The sequence below is a fragment of the Oppia nitens genome, unplaced genomic scaffold, assembly GCF_028296485.1.
Source record: "Oppia nitens isolate AA-2021 unplaced genomic scaffold, nextdenovo-longstitch-racon4-pilon3 scaffold9_pilon_pilon_pilon, whole genome shotgun sequence".
Classification (NCBI taxonomy): domain Eukaryota; kingdom Metazoa; phylum Arthropoda; class Arachnida; order Sarcoptiformes; family Oppiidae; genus Oppia; species Oppia nitens.
The window spans coordinates 1802501-1819790 of NW_026533253.1; the positions used below are offsets into that span (position 1 = coordinate 1802501).

At 24.0% G+C, this 17290-nt stretch overlaps 1 protein-coding gene across 1 annotated transcript; it reads right to left on the reverse strand.

Annotated features, from left to right (window-relative positions):
* Window positions 1-13375: 13375 nt before the first annotated feature.
* Window positions 13376-17214, reverse strand: LOC128964722 (uncharacterized). The gene is made up of 4 exons (XM_054311358.1): window positions 14856-17214; window positions 14482-14558; window positions 14109-14343; window positions 13376-13410 (listed from the first exon to the last, which is right to left on the reverse strand). Exons 1-4 carry the CDS (start codon window positions 17119-17121, stop codon window positions 13376-13378), a joined length of 2613 nt encoding a protein of 870 aa, XP_054167333.1. The 5' UTR covers window positions 17122-17214.
* Window positions 17215-17290: the final 76 nt, after the last annotated feature.

Here is a 17290-nt window from a genome sequence, read left to right on the forward strand (position 1 = left end):
TAATAATGTTGAGTTTAATTTAATAACTAATTTGTTGATTAAGTCAATCAAAATAAAATTCCAATAAAATTATTACTATAATATAAGATTATTTAAAAAATTATGTCTTTAAAATATTTTAACCTTTAAAATATTTTTTGTTATTAAAAATAATATTATTATTTCAATTTATTCATGAAATTACCAAATTTTTGATCAAAATAGTACTAAAAATATAAATATTGTTATAATAAGTATTGCATAGATTTTATTCCGTAATTGCATTAAATTTTTTATATGTAGTAATTTTCACATATAAACAAGTATTTTTATCATAATAATTTAAGTGGTATATCAATACTGTAACAAAACTTAAACAATAAAATCCGCATTGTTTGTAATAATAATAATAAAACAATTAACAATTTTTGTAAAATCTACTCAAATTGATTTTTTAAAAATAACTTGCATAAAATTGATTTTAAATTTAAAACAATTTTTCAATTGAATATACATACATACATGTAGTAAATCAGATATAATAATTATAAAAAATTATGGTAAGCCATAATAGACGGACATGTAAATTGCTAAACAATTATTATTAAAATTAATAGTATAGGTCCAGGTTAAAATTAGTACATACGGATACTAATGTTCTCTTTATATTTATGAATTAAAATTAATTTATAATAAATTTTTTGAATAACTAGATAGCGATAAACTTATTTTCTAATGAAAATAATATTTTTAAAAATTAAGATGTATTTATGTAATAATTACTGAGATATTAATATTATACTGTATATAATAAAATTACAGGAATTTATTTTTATGATATGATATATATTATAGTAGGAAATCTCATGATTTTAACATTTGATTATAAAAGTAATTGATAAAACAATGTTAAATATTTTATCAATATAATAATTGCATAACATCAATTAAATATATGATGTAAATTACAGGTGCATATTATTATCTGATTGTATGCTACCTTTAAATTATTACTAAATATAGTAATACTATAATTGCATTTTTAATACAAAACAATGTAATATCTTAATAATGATTGTATAGATATATATTTATTAATAATATTGTGGTCTTATATCCAACGAATATTCAATCATATACTTAACCTTTTTAAAAATGTTATATTTTTGAAATAATAATAACTAATAATAGTCATAAAAATTTATTAATGGTTTTTAAATGTTATATTTTTATTAAACATTTTATATATAAATCTTATTCTCTCTCTCTCTCTCTCTCTCTCTCTCTCTCTCTCTCTCTCTCTCTCTCTCTCTCTCTCTCACTCACTCACTCACTCACTCACGTATATATTTACCAGTTTATATATTGTCAAAATACAGTATTTAGTATTTTTATGGGTTTGGCCATAAATCACAATACAGTATACATCAGCAAAATTATATAATAATTATTATTTATATATAACTTAGGTTTTTAAAAATGAATAATAATTATTGTGGTATTTTATATAACATCACAAACCTATCAATTATTTTAAACCTTAGATTTAGAGGAGTTTTTGGTTTATTGTATTAGATTTTTAGCCTTAAGTAAAGTATAATTGTTGTACATAATGATTGTGTGAACACAAATTATAATTAGGATACACTCATAAACAATAACTTTTAAGTTTGAATTACATGTTTTTGATTGTAAAGGACCAAAATAATTGATTATTATGGTTATAATGTTGTGAAAATTATATTTTAAAAACAAAAATTAAAAATTCTTCAAATCCGCACCTCATTTAATAATTAGTTTCTATTAGAGTATTAAATAACTTTAAAATTATTTAATAAAAGAATCCAAAATATTTCAATAAATAATATTTACAACATATAAATAAATTAATATTTAAGTTTACAATCACATACACACCTATACTTTACATATACATTGATACATAATAAGCAGTACATAAATAAACTTTTAATATTTATAAGTTTATGTAACAAATGATCTCAAAAAAACTTTGATGTTTTGTATATAAAATTAAAATGAAAATCTACGAAATAAGTTATGATTTATGGTTTAATGAAATGAAACTATTTTTGTTATGTATTTCATGTCTGACATTTGATTTTGTTTTGTTTTTTTTTTGTTACCCATTTGTTGCAGCAATTTATGTGCGCATTCTTTACCACCAATTGTTAAAAACAGACAGAAGTGATCATCAAAATGATGGTTCAGTCAATGGTTTTTTGAGTCAAGTTATGGCATGCAATGCCGTCAAATGATAACTATTGTAGTGATAAATATATGACTTAAAGTGTGATTTTTCAAAACTAATCTTATGTATAGTTTTTTTTTCTTATGCCGTTATCTTTATATCATAAGCCATAACTTTTGCTAATTTTACGTCTTTCTCACCAAACTTTTTTGTTGGTGAGAGTCTTGAGGCTCGATATCCAAAAGATAACCTATAATTAAATGTTTTTGTCGAGTAAAGCGTTGCTAATATTGAATATACATAAAAATATTTGAGAAAAGTAGGCTTTAAAGCTGTAAATTATATGAGTGTTGCGTTTATATGATTATTGTTGATAACTTCGGAAAAAACAGGGGAAAGGAAAGTAAAAAACTGATTACTCGTTGACTATCTTTATTGAAGACATGTCTGGAGGCAAAACTGTTTGGTATTCCTTACAGAATACTAACAAAAAAAACTTTCACTCATTTAGTATATAACAGTTGAGAGACCAATACTTTAATATTAACCATAACTGACATCTCAAATACAATATTCAAATTTAAAAAAAAATTATTTAATAAAACATAGTACTGTAAATAATATTAACTTTAATTAACTTAATTTTTAATTATTAAAAAATTAATTAAAAATATTATTCAGAGAGAGAGAGAGAGAGAGAGAGAGAGAGAGAGAGAGAGAGAGAGAGAGAGAGAGAGATTAATTTGATTGAAATTTATTAATTTTAAAATATTTAAAAATACATTATTTAATACATTATTTGTTAGTCTGTTTGTTTGCTTGAAAATGTTATACTTCTTCTAAATAATTAAAGAATTATTTAATTAGTGAAACAATTAATTTTTAACTTTTAAAAAACAATACATTTATTTGATAATTTATATTTTTTCAACATAATAAATCATAGTTTATTTTTAAAATATCCAGGTCCTAATTCAAAGAGTATTATAAGATGAGAACAATTATGTAATGTTATTATTTGGGGAAAATGTATAAAACCTGTATAAAACAAATAAAAATTTTAAATGTGTCATTTGAATTTACTATTTAAACATTGATTTATGTTTTCAGCAATTTTTGGGACAACATATCAAACAATGCCTTGAAGTAAAACATCAGTTAAAAGCAATAAAATGTTTTATAGAAAATTAAAAATAATAGCAAAAAAATTGAATTCATGTCAAACATTGATTATAAATATATATGAAATTGTTTGCATTATTTGAAGCAAAACTCAGTATTATATGATGACAACAGTATACTATACAGTACTGTAGTGTAGTGTAGAGTGCAATGACATAAAATATAGTTTGATTTGAAATTTAATTTAAAAACTTTAGTTTACATAACTTTTTTTCTGAAAGTCTTTCACCGATAGCTCAAACTATTACTTCATTGATTACAAGTCATCAGAAATAAAAATATTATTTTAAGTTATTCGTCCATAACTTTTGTGGTAATAAACAAGTCTTAAGCACCGGTGCTGTTGTATTGAACTTATTTAACATCTTTATTATAGAGTAGGATATCTATTATGAATGACAAGGTCGCAGCACGAGATACCTGAGCTCATCATATAAAGAGGGAAAAGCATCCCTACATATAGTTATCATATTTTAATGTGAACTAATAATTTAGTAGTTTTCATATCATCAAACTTCTTCAACAATTTATGACATCCAATGGTTAGACATAATAACTACTACTGTATTGTGACTATCATTGTATTTGAGGTCATATTTTAATTATTTAACATAACATCTGTTACTTAAACTGCAGATGTATTGTCTCAAAACATTACTTCAACACTTTTTGTAATCAATTTAAATATTAATATAATTAATGTATTGTTATAGTTAAACAATAATATAATGAAATAATAAACATATATGACATGTATAGTGTACCAGTATATGAATATATATAAATTATTGATATATTAGAAATTAAATTCTGTATTTTTTAAAATCAAGTATTAATTTAAATCAAAATTTTAAAATTAATAATACATGTATTACTTAATGTTTTATCAAAATTTTAGAAAATAAATGATAATTATAGTATTTTTTAATTTAATATTCTATTACAAGAATAATAGTTTACGATAATTAGTATTTATATGTAATATTACTTTACTGTTAGCCACAAGTTTAAAAATATACTGTAATTATAGGCGAGTGGTTGAATTTGACACAAAAATCGTGTAAAATTTTTGCAAAATAAAAGTTGAATTAACAGATTATTTAGAGATTTTATGAGTAAAAAGATTAGCTAAAAAATTGAAAACCAAAAATATGATTTATCCAATAATATTTGTGATACTATTGCTATATTATTCAATTATAATAAATAGGGGAAAAGTGAGAGACTGGTAAACAAGTTGTGGATCATAAGTACAATCAACTAATATTAGAAATGTTGTAATTTTTCATTCAAAAAATCTTTCAGCTGTTGTTTGACAAATGCCCGCCTCCTCTACACATGTCTATACCCTCCCCCCAGTCTACGGTCTATTTCAATTCAACTGTAAATGCAATGGTTGGGCGCATATAATCAGCTAAAAAGGTATTTAAATGTTAAGAATATATAGAAAATAGATTTATTTTTTGTTACCCGAGTGTCCAAAAAGTGCTAATTTTCTCTCTTTGCGGCTCTTTTGTGGTAAGTCTTAACGTCTCATAATTAGATTAAAACAACACACAATGCAATTTATGTATGGACTACAAAGTTGCACCGGTATCTCTTAAATGCTATTATATATATATATATATATATATATATATATATATATATATATATATAGTATATACCATCAGTACATCATAACTGGCGAAAAACCATTAGTGGTTCAATTAGGGTACCACACTTTCCTACCATTATAACAGCTTATTTTGCCAGTGATAGATCAACTCTTAACTGACGTTTTTTTGAATTTAAAATCAATAAAATATATTGTTTGTAGAAAATTATACTGAAGTACCAAAATATAATTAAGTTTTGGTTTAAATAGGCATTAAATTGAAAATAAATAAATAAGAATCAATTTGAAAAATGTTACTAATTTTAATTTTTTGCCAATTAATATTTTTATTGATCACTGTCAAAACAAGCTTACCATTACATTACGTGTAATAGTCAATCATAAGATTAACTTAAACCTCACGAAAATTATGACTAATTGCTTATCAATTTACACAAACTGCTTATTACTGGAAACGAGTTATTGATTTTTTTAAATTAAAATATCTGAGAACTGATTTAATACAAAACATTTTATTTATAATATTCTTCAAACTCATGTCTATAACTTATGTACTTTACATAAACTATATATTTCCATACATATCAATACATAAAACATACAGTAGTATTGAATATAATAATAAACAGGAACACAGTTTTATTGACACAATAGGAGAGTTAATCAGATATTGGTTGGACTTAAATATATTTATAGTACTCTTTTGTAACACATTTGTCATACAAAACCCCAATATTTGCACCTCTTTTTAGGGCAAAAATCAATTGAAATGTTAGAAAAGAAATCGCAAGTTATTCACATCTGAATTTTTAAACTACTTATTCAACTATGTATTCAATTGATATTCGGGTAAAATTATAATGTATTTGTATTATTATTATTATTATTTCAATACCTTATTTTCTCTCCCACCACATATCTGACCATATGTGTGTGTGTGTGTGTGTGTTATAATAAAATTTGCAAAAGTAGATAGTATCGCATTTTTTATAAAAAGGATATTTTGTGGATAAAATCATTAAATGTTTTGCTTAACTACGGATATACTTGTTTGACACCATTGATCCATTGATTTCTAAGTCAAAGCAATTGCTGGAAATACTATAATGAAAATCAAAACTGAAATACGAGCGAAAAGTGTCTCATAAAACACACGATTTTTGTTTGTATGGAAGTTTCACATTGAAAATCACACGACATTTCATTGTAACAATTATATGCCAAACCCAAGTGTCCAGACAATGACCAATAAGTCAATGGTGTGTATGTGTTGGTCAATCATTATGTATGTCCCGCCAAATACTACTCTACATATTAAGTACTCTTTCCTTTTGCTTTGTATTTTTTTATTATCAATAAAATAGACAACAATATGAAAGTTTGCTCAAAAAGTCAATCTTTTATGAAGTGTGAGCTAACAATACTTTACAATACAAAAAAAAAGTTTGACTACAAATAGACTGTACTCTATTTAAATGTATCAAGTTTACTTTTATTATTAAATTGTATGATTTTAAAATACTGTATACTATTATATTTGTTTGATTTTGTTGGTTAACAAAATGTTGATAAATATATGAATAAATATTGAAAAATATAATATTTTATAAAGTATTTTTTTTGAAATTATAATTTTAGCTATTTTTGATATTTATGTATTGTAATACTGTAATATATATGTCGCATTAATAGCTATAGTTACTAATTTGAATGCATATCTAATAGTTATTTTCAATATAATTTAGTATTAATTTTTAATTTAAATTATAAATATAATAAATATAATAAATTTTACATATAAATTAAATTATAAATTAAAGTTTTAAACATATTTATTTTAGATGTAACAAATTAAAATAATATATTTGTTTACACTTAATGTTTATTAAGTTAACATATAATCCTAATTGAATTTATGCAATAATTCATATAAAAATACATCAAATTAATACCAAATAAAGATTAACACAATTTGAAAACACAAACACACTATAATGTCATTATAATGTATTTTATTTTCAAGGATCCATTTTTTAAATATAGTTATTTTTAATCACAAAATACAAGTAAATATAATAATAATGTTTGCAAACATTTGATAAATTTTAATATTCACCTTTAAACATTAAACATTAAGTTATTTTTATTTAAGATTTATATTTAATTAAAACAATTCTAGACATATTATTAATAGCATCATTGCTAAAATAATGATTATATTAACTATGAGTACTTACTTATAAATTGCAAAATTATTAGTGAAATACATATATTAAATACTTTTTTTGTTATAACAAATAAAACAAAATAAAATAATGTAATTTAAATATGATTATATTATGTTATTTGCAGATTTTAATAAATTAATTGCAACAATTATTGTAGTAATATTTTATTGGCAATATAATCATTTGCTTATAAAAAATATAATTCAGTAAAATATTACATCCAAAACATTTATTTCACAAAACAGAAAATTAATTAAATATTTTGGTAATTCATTTGAAGGCTAGATTTTTTTGTGTCATTTCATATCTGTCTAATTGAATCCCAATTGAATTTTTTATATATATATATATATATGTATATTAAACTTATATCATTTTATAAACATATGTTTCTATTATTTATTTTTCTAATTTCAAATTTTATTTGTAATTTATTTTAAAAATGCTAATTTGATTTTGTTTAATTTGTCTAAATAAAATAAATGTAGAAAAAGTAATTTAAAAACAAAATATGAATTTTTAATATAAACATAAAAATCTCAAAAACATAAATTAATTTGTGTTTTACTTCTAAATAACAAAATAAAAATAAACCTAAATTTAAATTGATTTGAATTTTGGATAAGAAATTTTTGTTTCTTAATTGTTTTGTTTCAAAATATTTGTGGCATTTTTGGCAATTTTGTATAAATTTAATAATACATTGATTGCAAATAAGCATTTCTGATAATATGAATCTAAAAAATATGAAAATATAATGCTATTATAAGTTTTTAACGATAATTTTATGAAAATAATTAATTTTAATGCTAATAATTAAAATATATTTGTCATAATTTTTTTTATGGCTCATAAACTCTCAAATCAGATACTTGAGACTACAAATTAACTCAAATTACAAAACGATTAGGTATTACATAATTTTTGACAGAAAAAAGTTTTAAACATTGAGTTTTGATGCAAATCAATGTTGTAATGAAAGCACTGGAAAAACATTGTCATAATTTGATGCAATCATCAGTTTTGGTCCTCTCGTCAAAAAAAGTTTTCAATTCAATAGTTTTTCACTGTTTTTGTTATCTCTTTTTTTGATGACTCGACACAAGCATTAGCCTCGAAGGCCGTCACAAATCAGTCGTCACCGATAGGTATGTTAGTAGAGACTGACAGTAGAGATGAGCTAAACGTAAACTGCATTTAATAGTATTATTATTATTATTATAAACTATTTGACTCTTAAATGCTAACTATCAGTAAATTCTATCGGTTTTAAAGTCATTAAAATTTTTCCAAATCGTTGTTTAAATTTGAGTCAATACCTCCCACATAGTGTTACTTCACTATTCAATATACACACTATAGACATACTGTACAGTATTTACTATTTAATACAATTGGAAATACAATACAACAAAACATAAGTTAACTTTTTATTCAATTTCAACAAACCATACGCTTATATACAGTACAATATAATATAAGTGTATATATTTATATAAAGAGTGAATACTTTTAACAGACATCACCTAAAACTACACCTAAACAGTGAAAAGCTATGGATTTTGAGAGACAGTCAGACATTAAGTGTAGTGACAAATAGCTCTTTCAATCACTTATTTATTGGGCCATTATTATTGCCTCAAAACACATTACTAAATAAATTGTATATAAATAAATACATGTAACTCACTAGTTTGAAAAGTTTTTATTTTGGAAAAAATTTATTATTACATAAAATACTGTACTATAAAAGTAAGTTTCTGGTTTTTACAAAAATACATTTTAGAAAAAAATAAAAAGTCGTCAAATGATAAACAAATATAAAAAAAACTATAAAATGTATAAAATTTTGTTCAAATGACTCTTTTATCAAATGTATATCTTATTTTGTCGACAAAAATATTTATCGTTGTTATCAGATTTTGTAATATATATAAATTATATACTATATGTATAGTACAGTGTATTGATATTTAGATTTTTAGTTAAACAATTAAAAAAATATTAAAACAGTATATCTTTTGATGATTTATCTTTAAAAAGTTGTTTTAACTAATTTTCTAGACTTTATTGATATGTAATGTATATAAATGACACCTTTTCTCACGAATATATATTTTTTGCATAATTGCCGCTTCAATTAAAGTTTTTAAAATAAATTTTTAATTGAAAATTTAATTACTTTAACTAATCGTATAGTTGTTTATTATAATTGTAGATTTTATATTTATACATTAAATTACTTCTAATTCGTATAAACTTTTTTTCAGGATATTTACTAATTAGATATTAAATTATTATTGAAGTAACCGACAAAAACCTTATCGATTAGTTTCCCGCTATTAACTCATAAATAACTTTATATTTTGTAAATCATTAAGTAATCGTTTATTTTTAAAAAATTATAAAAAAAAGGATTTACAAACAAAAATAGTAAACATTTTATTGCTTGTGTCAGGACATAAATTTAGTGTCTAAATATAAAATTTTATATACTATACTCTATAGAAAATAAATTACTATAAAATATTAAATTGTTGTTTTTTATTTCTTTTAAATAGTGAAACATTATTTTTTTTAGATAACATCAAATCTTTTAATAATAAACAACTTTTTAATTTGTGGTTGACTTATGGTATGCTCACTATATGATTAAACTACAATAATAATATGCAAATTATTATAGTATTGATTTTTATATAACCTAGACTTTTTATAATTAGGACAATAATTAAATTTTCCTATTTTTAAATCTATAATATAACACATCAAGATAAATTATATTTTTTAATAAATCGATACAATATTAATGAAAATACAAATAACATTAGATAAAAAAAATATTTATATTGATAATAAAATTAACATTTAAAAAAATCAATAAATGTATGTGATAAAAATCTAACACAAAATGAAAAACAAATAAATTAAATTATTATAATGATAAATTGTTATTCAAGATATTGTAAACATAGATACTACAGTATATACCGTATATATATATATAGTTAATATAGGAAAATGTTGATAATAAGTCAATGAGTTTGTTGTTTGTTACTAAATATTAAGGGATGAAAATGTATAGAAAGTTATCATATGTTATGGGAGAGCATTACATGTTTGAAAGGGCAGTCAAAAGATGGAATTCAAAACTAGCCTCCGGTGCCGGTATTGTACTTTGTTTGAGCACTTATATACTGTATATATATATATATATACATAAATACTAGACCTACTATTCCCAACCATTCCAACTATATCATCTATGCCTACTATACCTTTAGTTTATTTATAGATATAGTAAAACACTGAGCAATGGGGCAATTCGTGATAGTTTTTTTTTGGATTCAACTATCGGTCCATTTCATCGTAAAAGTCGACTAAACAATAACAACCACAAGTAGACGCAACCTATAAGTTATTAATTTAAGTGAGACTTACTCTTATTTAAACTGCACCCTCACTTATATACTGTATATTCTATAACTATGTGTACATCAATAGATATGTTGATTAAAAAGTGTTTCAATAGTCAATGACAAAAGGGAGAGAAAAAAATACAAAGATAGAGACTGTTAGCTAAACACTTATATTTTTCTCAATTTTCATACTTTACAACAAATACAATAAGTGTCTATTGAGTGACCATATGATAGTGAAAATAGAGAAAAAAGTTATTAAAAATACAATCCAAATACCATTTGCACATAAGTTATATTTTTAAGTGTAAAAAAGCAGTTATTGTGTTTGTAATAAATTATAAGTTCGTGATTTTCAATGTGAAAACTATATGATTTAACACAAATAGTATGTGATTTTTAGTGAAACACTTTTTTTATTGCTTTTTAAGGCTCACGAAGAGTAAGTGACACAACAATAGTTACACATTTCATGTTTTTAGCCAAACATTATACAGTATATGATATATCGGACACTATTATTACATGTATTATATACAGTATATAATAACACAAAGAATTCTTGTACCCAAACATTAAGTCTATTATAAAAGCGTTTTTCAGTACAATAATCATATAATGAGGTGATGATGAAGGTGTTAATAGTTGGTCACACATTACAAAAGATTCATTATATAAAGGAAATTGTTTTTTACAACAGAAAAACACCAGATTTAAGTAAAAAACGGCTTTAAATAACAGACTAAATCTCACAAATATAATTGTATGCTTTAATAGATTAGAAAATTTGAAAACAGTTTGATTAGTCTAAAACATCTAGAATTCTTTAGAGAATATATATATATATATATATATATATATATATATATATATACATTATATATAAATTATTTATAAGAAATATATTACTTTTAATTTTAAACATTGCAAACATTAGAAATATACCAATTTTAACATATATAGTATTTGTTATATAATTATTGTTATTATTATTGTATATAAATATGGTATAAAAAATTTGCATCCATATATATATATATATATATATATATATATATAGATCAACAAAACAAATATTTCATAAATGAGTTAAATATTAAGTCAATCAAAATGTTAAACCAGTTGTCATGAATTGAATTCTTGTGTCATAAAATCTATGCAAATATAGCTTCAAGTTATTTGGTTCACCAAATAGTCAGTCAAACAATATTAGGAAAATGAAACAATTATAACAGTTATAGTTTTGTGTGAAACTGTCAGATATAACCAGAAAACCATTAGTACTGTATTTGTTTGATATCCACTAAAGTGAGTCTGTGATTGACACTAACAATCTATGGCCAAACAAATATGTAGATCCAAGTGCTCACTCACTACAGGTGATTATTTATATGTATTTATATATACACTCAATATAGCACTTTAAGAGAGACAAACTACTTTTTCAGAGAGAGAGAGAGAGAGAGAGAGAGAGAGAGAGAAAAGTTGTTATAAATAAGTTTTTTTCAATTATTTTAGATTATAAATTAGTGCCAAATTTATATTGATTTTGTTGACTATCATTTAGTCAGTGATTGATTTTTTTGTAAAAACAAATTGTGTATATGTGCATATGTATGTGTATGTGTATGTGTATGTGTATGTGTATGTGTATGTGTATGTGTATGTGTATGTGTATGTGTATGTGTATGTGTATGTGTATGTGTATGTGTATGTGTATGTGTATGTGTATGTATGTGAGTATATGTTGTAATAATTGAATGGATATTTAGATTCTTTTTAAACATTTTTATTGAATTCCTTACATGTATTTTAGTCCTACAGTTGTATCAATAAATAAATAATTTTAGAGATGACTAACCAAACAGATAGACAAAGAATGTGTTGTTTTAGTAAACTTTGAGAGTAGTTATTATCATAGATAAGCTACCGAAGAGTCGAAAGTTGTTTTGTTATGAATACCTAACTATAGTTTATAATGAGTGTTGGGTTTCGCTTGTGGTGATCCCCCGCTGCGACCAAATTAGTGGTGCAAATCATTTGTAAACAAAACCCCTTTTAAAACTTGCGTTTCATTAAAAATAAGGACAGAAACTGTTTGCCCAAAAACAGTGGTCCCAAACATTTGGAAATATGTTGATTATACTTCTTATGCGTAACTGAATTCACTTTATAGTTCATCACCAAAAATCACTGGTCAGACCTCCCATTGTTTTTAAGGCAACATACACGATTTGATGAACGAGTTCTTTAGAATGGAAATGAATCAAAAAAAATTTTTGCTACTATTATTTAAAAATCACTGGTCAGACCAATATCTCGAAAACTATAATAGATATTAAAGTTTTATAAATTGCTAATTATACTAAATCCACGTGTTTTGTTTTTAATTTTATTGCAAAGTATTCGAACAAAATTAATGCAAAAATCAAAATTTAAGAGACCATATCTTTTAAACGCATCATTATACATGATTTAGTTAATTGATTTAAATTCTATATTTTAGTACTAACAATTCATCTATACATTAAATTTAGTTAGCTTGTTTAGTTTTTTAAATATTTGTAAATTAATTTTTTTCTATTGTAATTATTTATAGATTTTGTTATCAATGTTATGTAATAGAAGACAATAATTAGTACTTAATTACAATAGTTTAAAAAACTAAACAAGCTAACTAAATTTAATGTATAGATGAATTGTTAGTACTAAAATATAGAATTTAAATCAATTAACTAAATCATGATATAATGATGCGTTTAAAAGATATGGTCTCTTAAATTTTGATTTTTGCAACAAAAAAATTAATTTTGTTCGAATACTTTGCAATAAAATGCCAAAACACGTGTCCAATATTATCAGATTTAGTATAATTAGCAATTTATCTTTAATATCTATTATAGTTTTCGAGATATTGACATCCCTGTCCTTGCATACCTCCCAATAAATAATGCAAAAAATTTTTTTTGTTCTTTTCCATATTACACAACATATAATACCTATAATACTAGTAAAAGCCCTTTTGTTGATGTGTTTAAACCCATCTCTACTAACACTGATATTATGACAACATATCAGATAATAAAATTAATTTTTAAATTATTATTCATTGGAATAATGTCTTATCGTATGTATACTTCCCGGTCTGTCTATAATTATTTGGAGTCAATATTGAAATTAATATTGATTTACAATCGATTAACACAAACACATTAGGTTTCATAGTTTTATTTATAAAAATTATGTATACAAACATAAAAATGTATTTCTTTAAAGTTAAATATTTCCCTTAAATTTATAATATTTATCAAATTTTTCGTAAATAATTTGAAATATATGTCGTTTAGATTCATTGAAACGACTGTAAAGCATATCAATAGATTTACTGTCAGTTGTGGTCAAAAGTTTAAGCAATCGATGGATTCCCGAAATTATATTGTTTTTAATGATGAAGTGGACTAACACAGACTCACTTTGGTTCACATATGATGCCACCAAATGCGGGGCCAAAGTTGAATAATTGGTGTCCAATGAAGCCGTTAGAGTCAATAGTCGGTCCATATTTTTAGAGCAAATCTCCAAATCGTGTCTCACTTTGGTCTCATATGTTATGAATTTCTGTTCATTTGAAACAATCATTAGACTTTTCATGAGATGATCGACCAAACCATGAAATAAAGTGATGGATGAGATAACAATATACTTGTGCTGTAATAACAGTTCATTTAAAAACTCGTAAATCGTGTCAAATAATTTAGTAAATATTTTTGGATCGCAAATATAATTATTGAGTTTACAATCCATACAAATTTGATATCCAAGAAATGCTTGATTACTCGTCAATACAGTCGATGGTATTGTATGAACAATATTGCGAACAGTCTTCATAATAGCAAGTTTTATATGCAATTGAAACTCAATTTCTTTATCATTACATTTTTGGCAGTGAATCGCACAATATGTCAATAAATCATTAATAATTTTCGTAAATAATAGCATTTTTTCATTGGATAAATTAAAATCACTTTCAAATAGTGCTAACCATAGACTTAATGATTGAGATATTGATAGATAATCATTGCTTTCAATTTGTTTAATTAATAATTGCAAAAATTGTTCAAATTCTGAGGTCAGACAACAATTGAATAATGCAATAATCAATGGCTTAATAGTTGTATAAAATAAATTTTGATCTAAAATTGAATTCAAAAATTGTTTACTATTTTGTTTTTCATTTGAATTAATGTTTTCAACGATTTGAACAAAATCTTGTCTATCGTTAAAAATGTCTATTAATTCAATTTCATTAATCTTTTCTTCGAAATCATTTTTATCAATCTTTTGTGGACATAGAGTAATCCATAGATTGATTATAAAATCTTCGGGTAAAATATTTGCCAACTTTTTCCGGTGACCACAAAGTAATATCAAAAATTTAATACAACTTTCATTCAATATTTTGTTTTTCAAATTATTTATAGATATATCAATTAATTTAGTTAATAGTTTACGCCATTTAGTCTTCAAATTTACTGTTTCCTCATCTGTTGCCGATCTTAACACTTGAAATTCAAAAACTGTAGCAAAACTTTCTGTAATTAACATTGAATTTAAAGACTCAATACTTGTTTCTAATGTTAAATATCTTTTAATTCTATTGTGAATAGTATTTGACATTTCGCGGGAAAGTTGACCACAAACTTCTTTGCCGTTAACCAAGAATTTGGGTACAGATTTCATGTTAAAAATGTGGAGAAATCTCTTTAATAAAATCGTTTCACACATTATTAATAACTCAAAATCGACAATATCTTCACTCTCTGATAAAGTTGTCTTTAACTCTTGCATTTGATCCAAATCTCTACCACAACTATTAATTAATTTTGTAATCAATATAATTAACTTTTCATGATTTTTATAGTTAGTCAATGATTTTAAAAGTCTAATGAAATATTTCGATGGATTCACGTATGAAAATAACCAAACACTTCTTGCGCCGTCAAAAATACGAATAATTGAATCCAATATAAGATCAACTAATTTAATATCTTTTGATTTGTTTGAATCAATACAAACCAATAATATAGATAATGATATTAAACATCGCATTTGATTTACTGGTAATAAGTACTCTAATGGCAGACAATCGGTCAACAATTTCATCAAATCTGTTGATATCTTTACTTTCTTTGACAAATTATCGTTAGACTCAAATAACTCTTCCATATGTTGACATATTATCGATAGTTTAAGTCGTAAGTTCTTCAAATCAGATGAAGAGTTGGCAAAATCAAACCAAATGCTAGTGTCTGTGATTGACTCAAAAATTATGTCCAATTTAGACATATCTTCATCAAGTTTTCGTTTTTTATTTGACAAATTAAATCTAATTTGTGAACAAAACGATGTAACAAAAGCCGTCTGAAAATATAAGTTTTGCCAAACATTGCTATTCATTAACAATGTCTTAACCGCAACACAATTGGTGTCGTAATGCGAAACAACGGAACCAATCAATGTGTTGGTTAAGAGACTGAAATCATCTCTATTTAAGTCATTAATTATTGAATTCATTTCTTGTATATTAAATGCAATCAAATTATTTTCGCAAACATTAGCCATTATTGGTGAAACCAAGTCTTGAATCGATGTTTTAACAATTGATTCTTCTTCAGTTGTCAACTGACCATTTAATTGAAGACATTTAAAAAACTGGAACTTTTGAAATAAACAATTAATAAGTACTCGTTTGAGACTTTGATCCAATTGTTCAAAATTTTCAAACAATATTTCCCAAACACTTTCATCAGTAAAATCGTAAACTATCGACAAATCAGACCAATTGCTTTGTCTGACATTTTGATTATCATTAGACTTATCCGTTAATAAATTATATCCATTGTAATTGAATCTTAAGATAACTAATGATTCAAAAACATTGTAGACATGGAGTAAATTGCTCACCAATTCTTGATTATTTGATTGCAAACTCTTTGCCGTTTTCTTCAGTACTTGTTTTGTCTGTCGCATCAGTTGATTGGTTTGAGATATAAATTGATTTGCAATACAGCCGTCAAGACATCTGATATGACGCAAGAATTGAGTAAACAATTTGATCCAAAATTCATTGTCTTCATTGAAATTGTCGATAAAAAGTTGCCACAACTGAATGATTTGTCCAAATGGTAATTCAATGATGTTTTTGCCATATATTCTGTTTAATTGGTCGTCAAGTGATGTCAATAATGAAGGATTCAGCTGTTGTGACACATCTCTTAAGATATCATGCAATGGCACAGCTTTTCGGGCCTTAAAATACAGTTCAAGAAGTGGTACCAAAACTGGCTCTTCATTTGACAAAACGAGCAGTTCTTTCAATTGGTTTTCATGTTTGACAATCACTTCTTTATCTTCTGCGAGTCCGGCCTCCAAACAGTTGACAATAACCTCTCGGGGCTTAAGATTGGTGTTAATCGTGGCCAACATTGTTGTTGTCTTGTTATTATAACTTGTAATCAATTAAAAGAAATTATAGGTATATGTCATGTGTTGACCACATGTTGTTGTTGTCATTGGTTTTACTATTAAAATACTATTGATTACAATAGAGGCCACTGTTTTGTGTATTAATTTCTCAATCAATTTATTTCATATT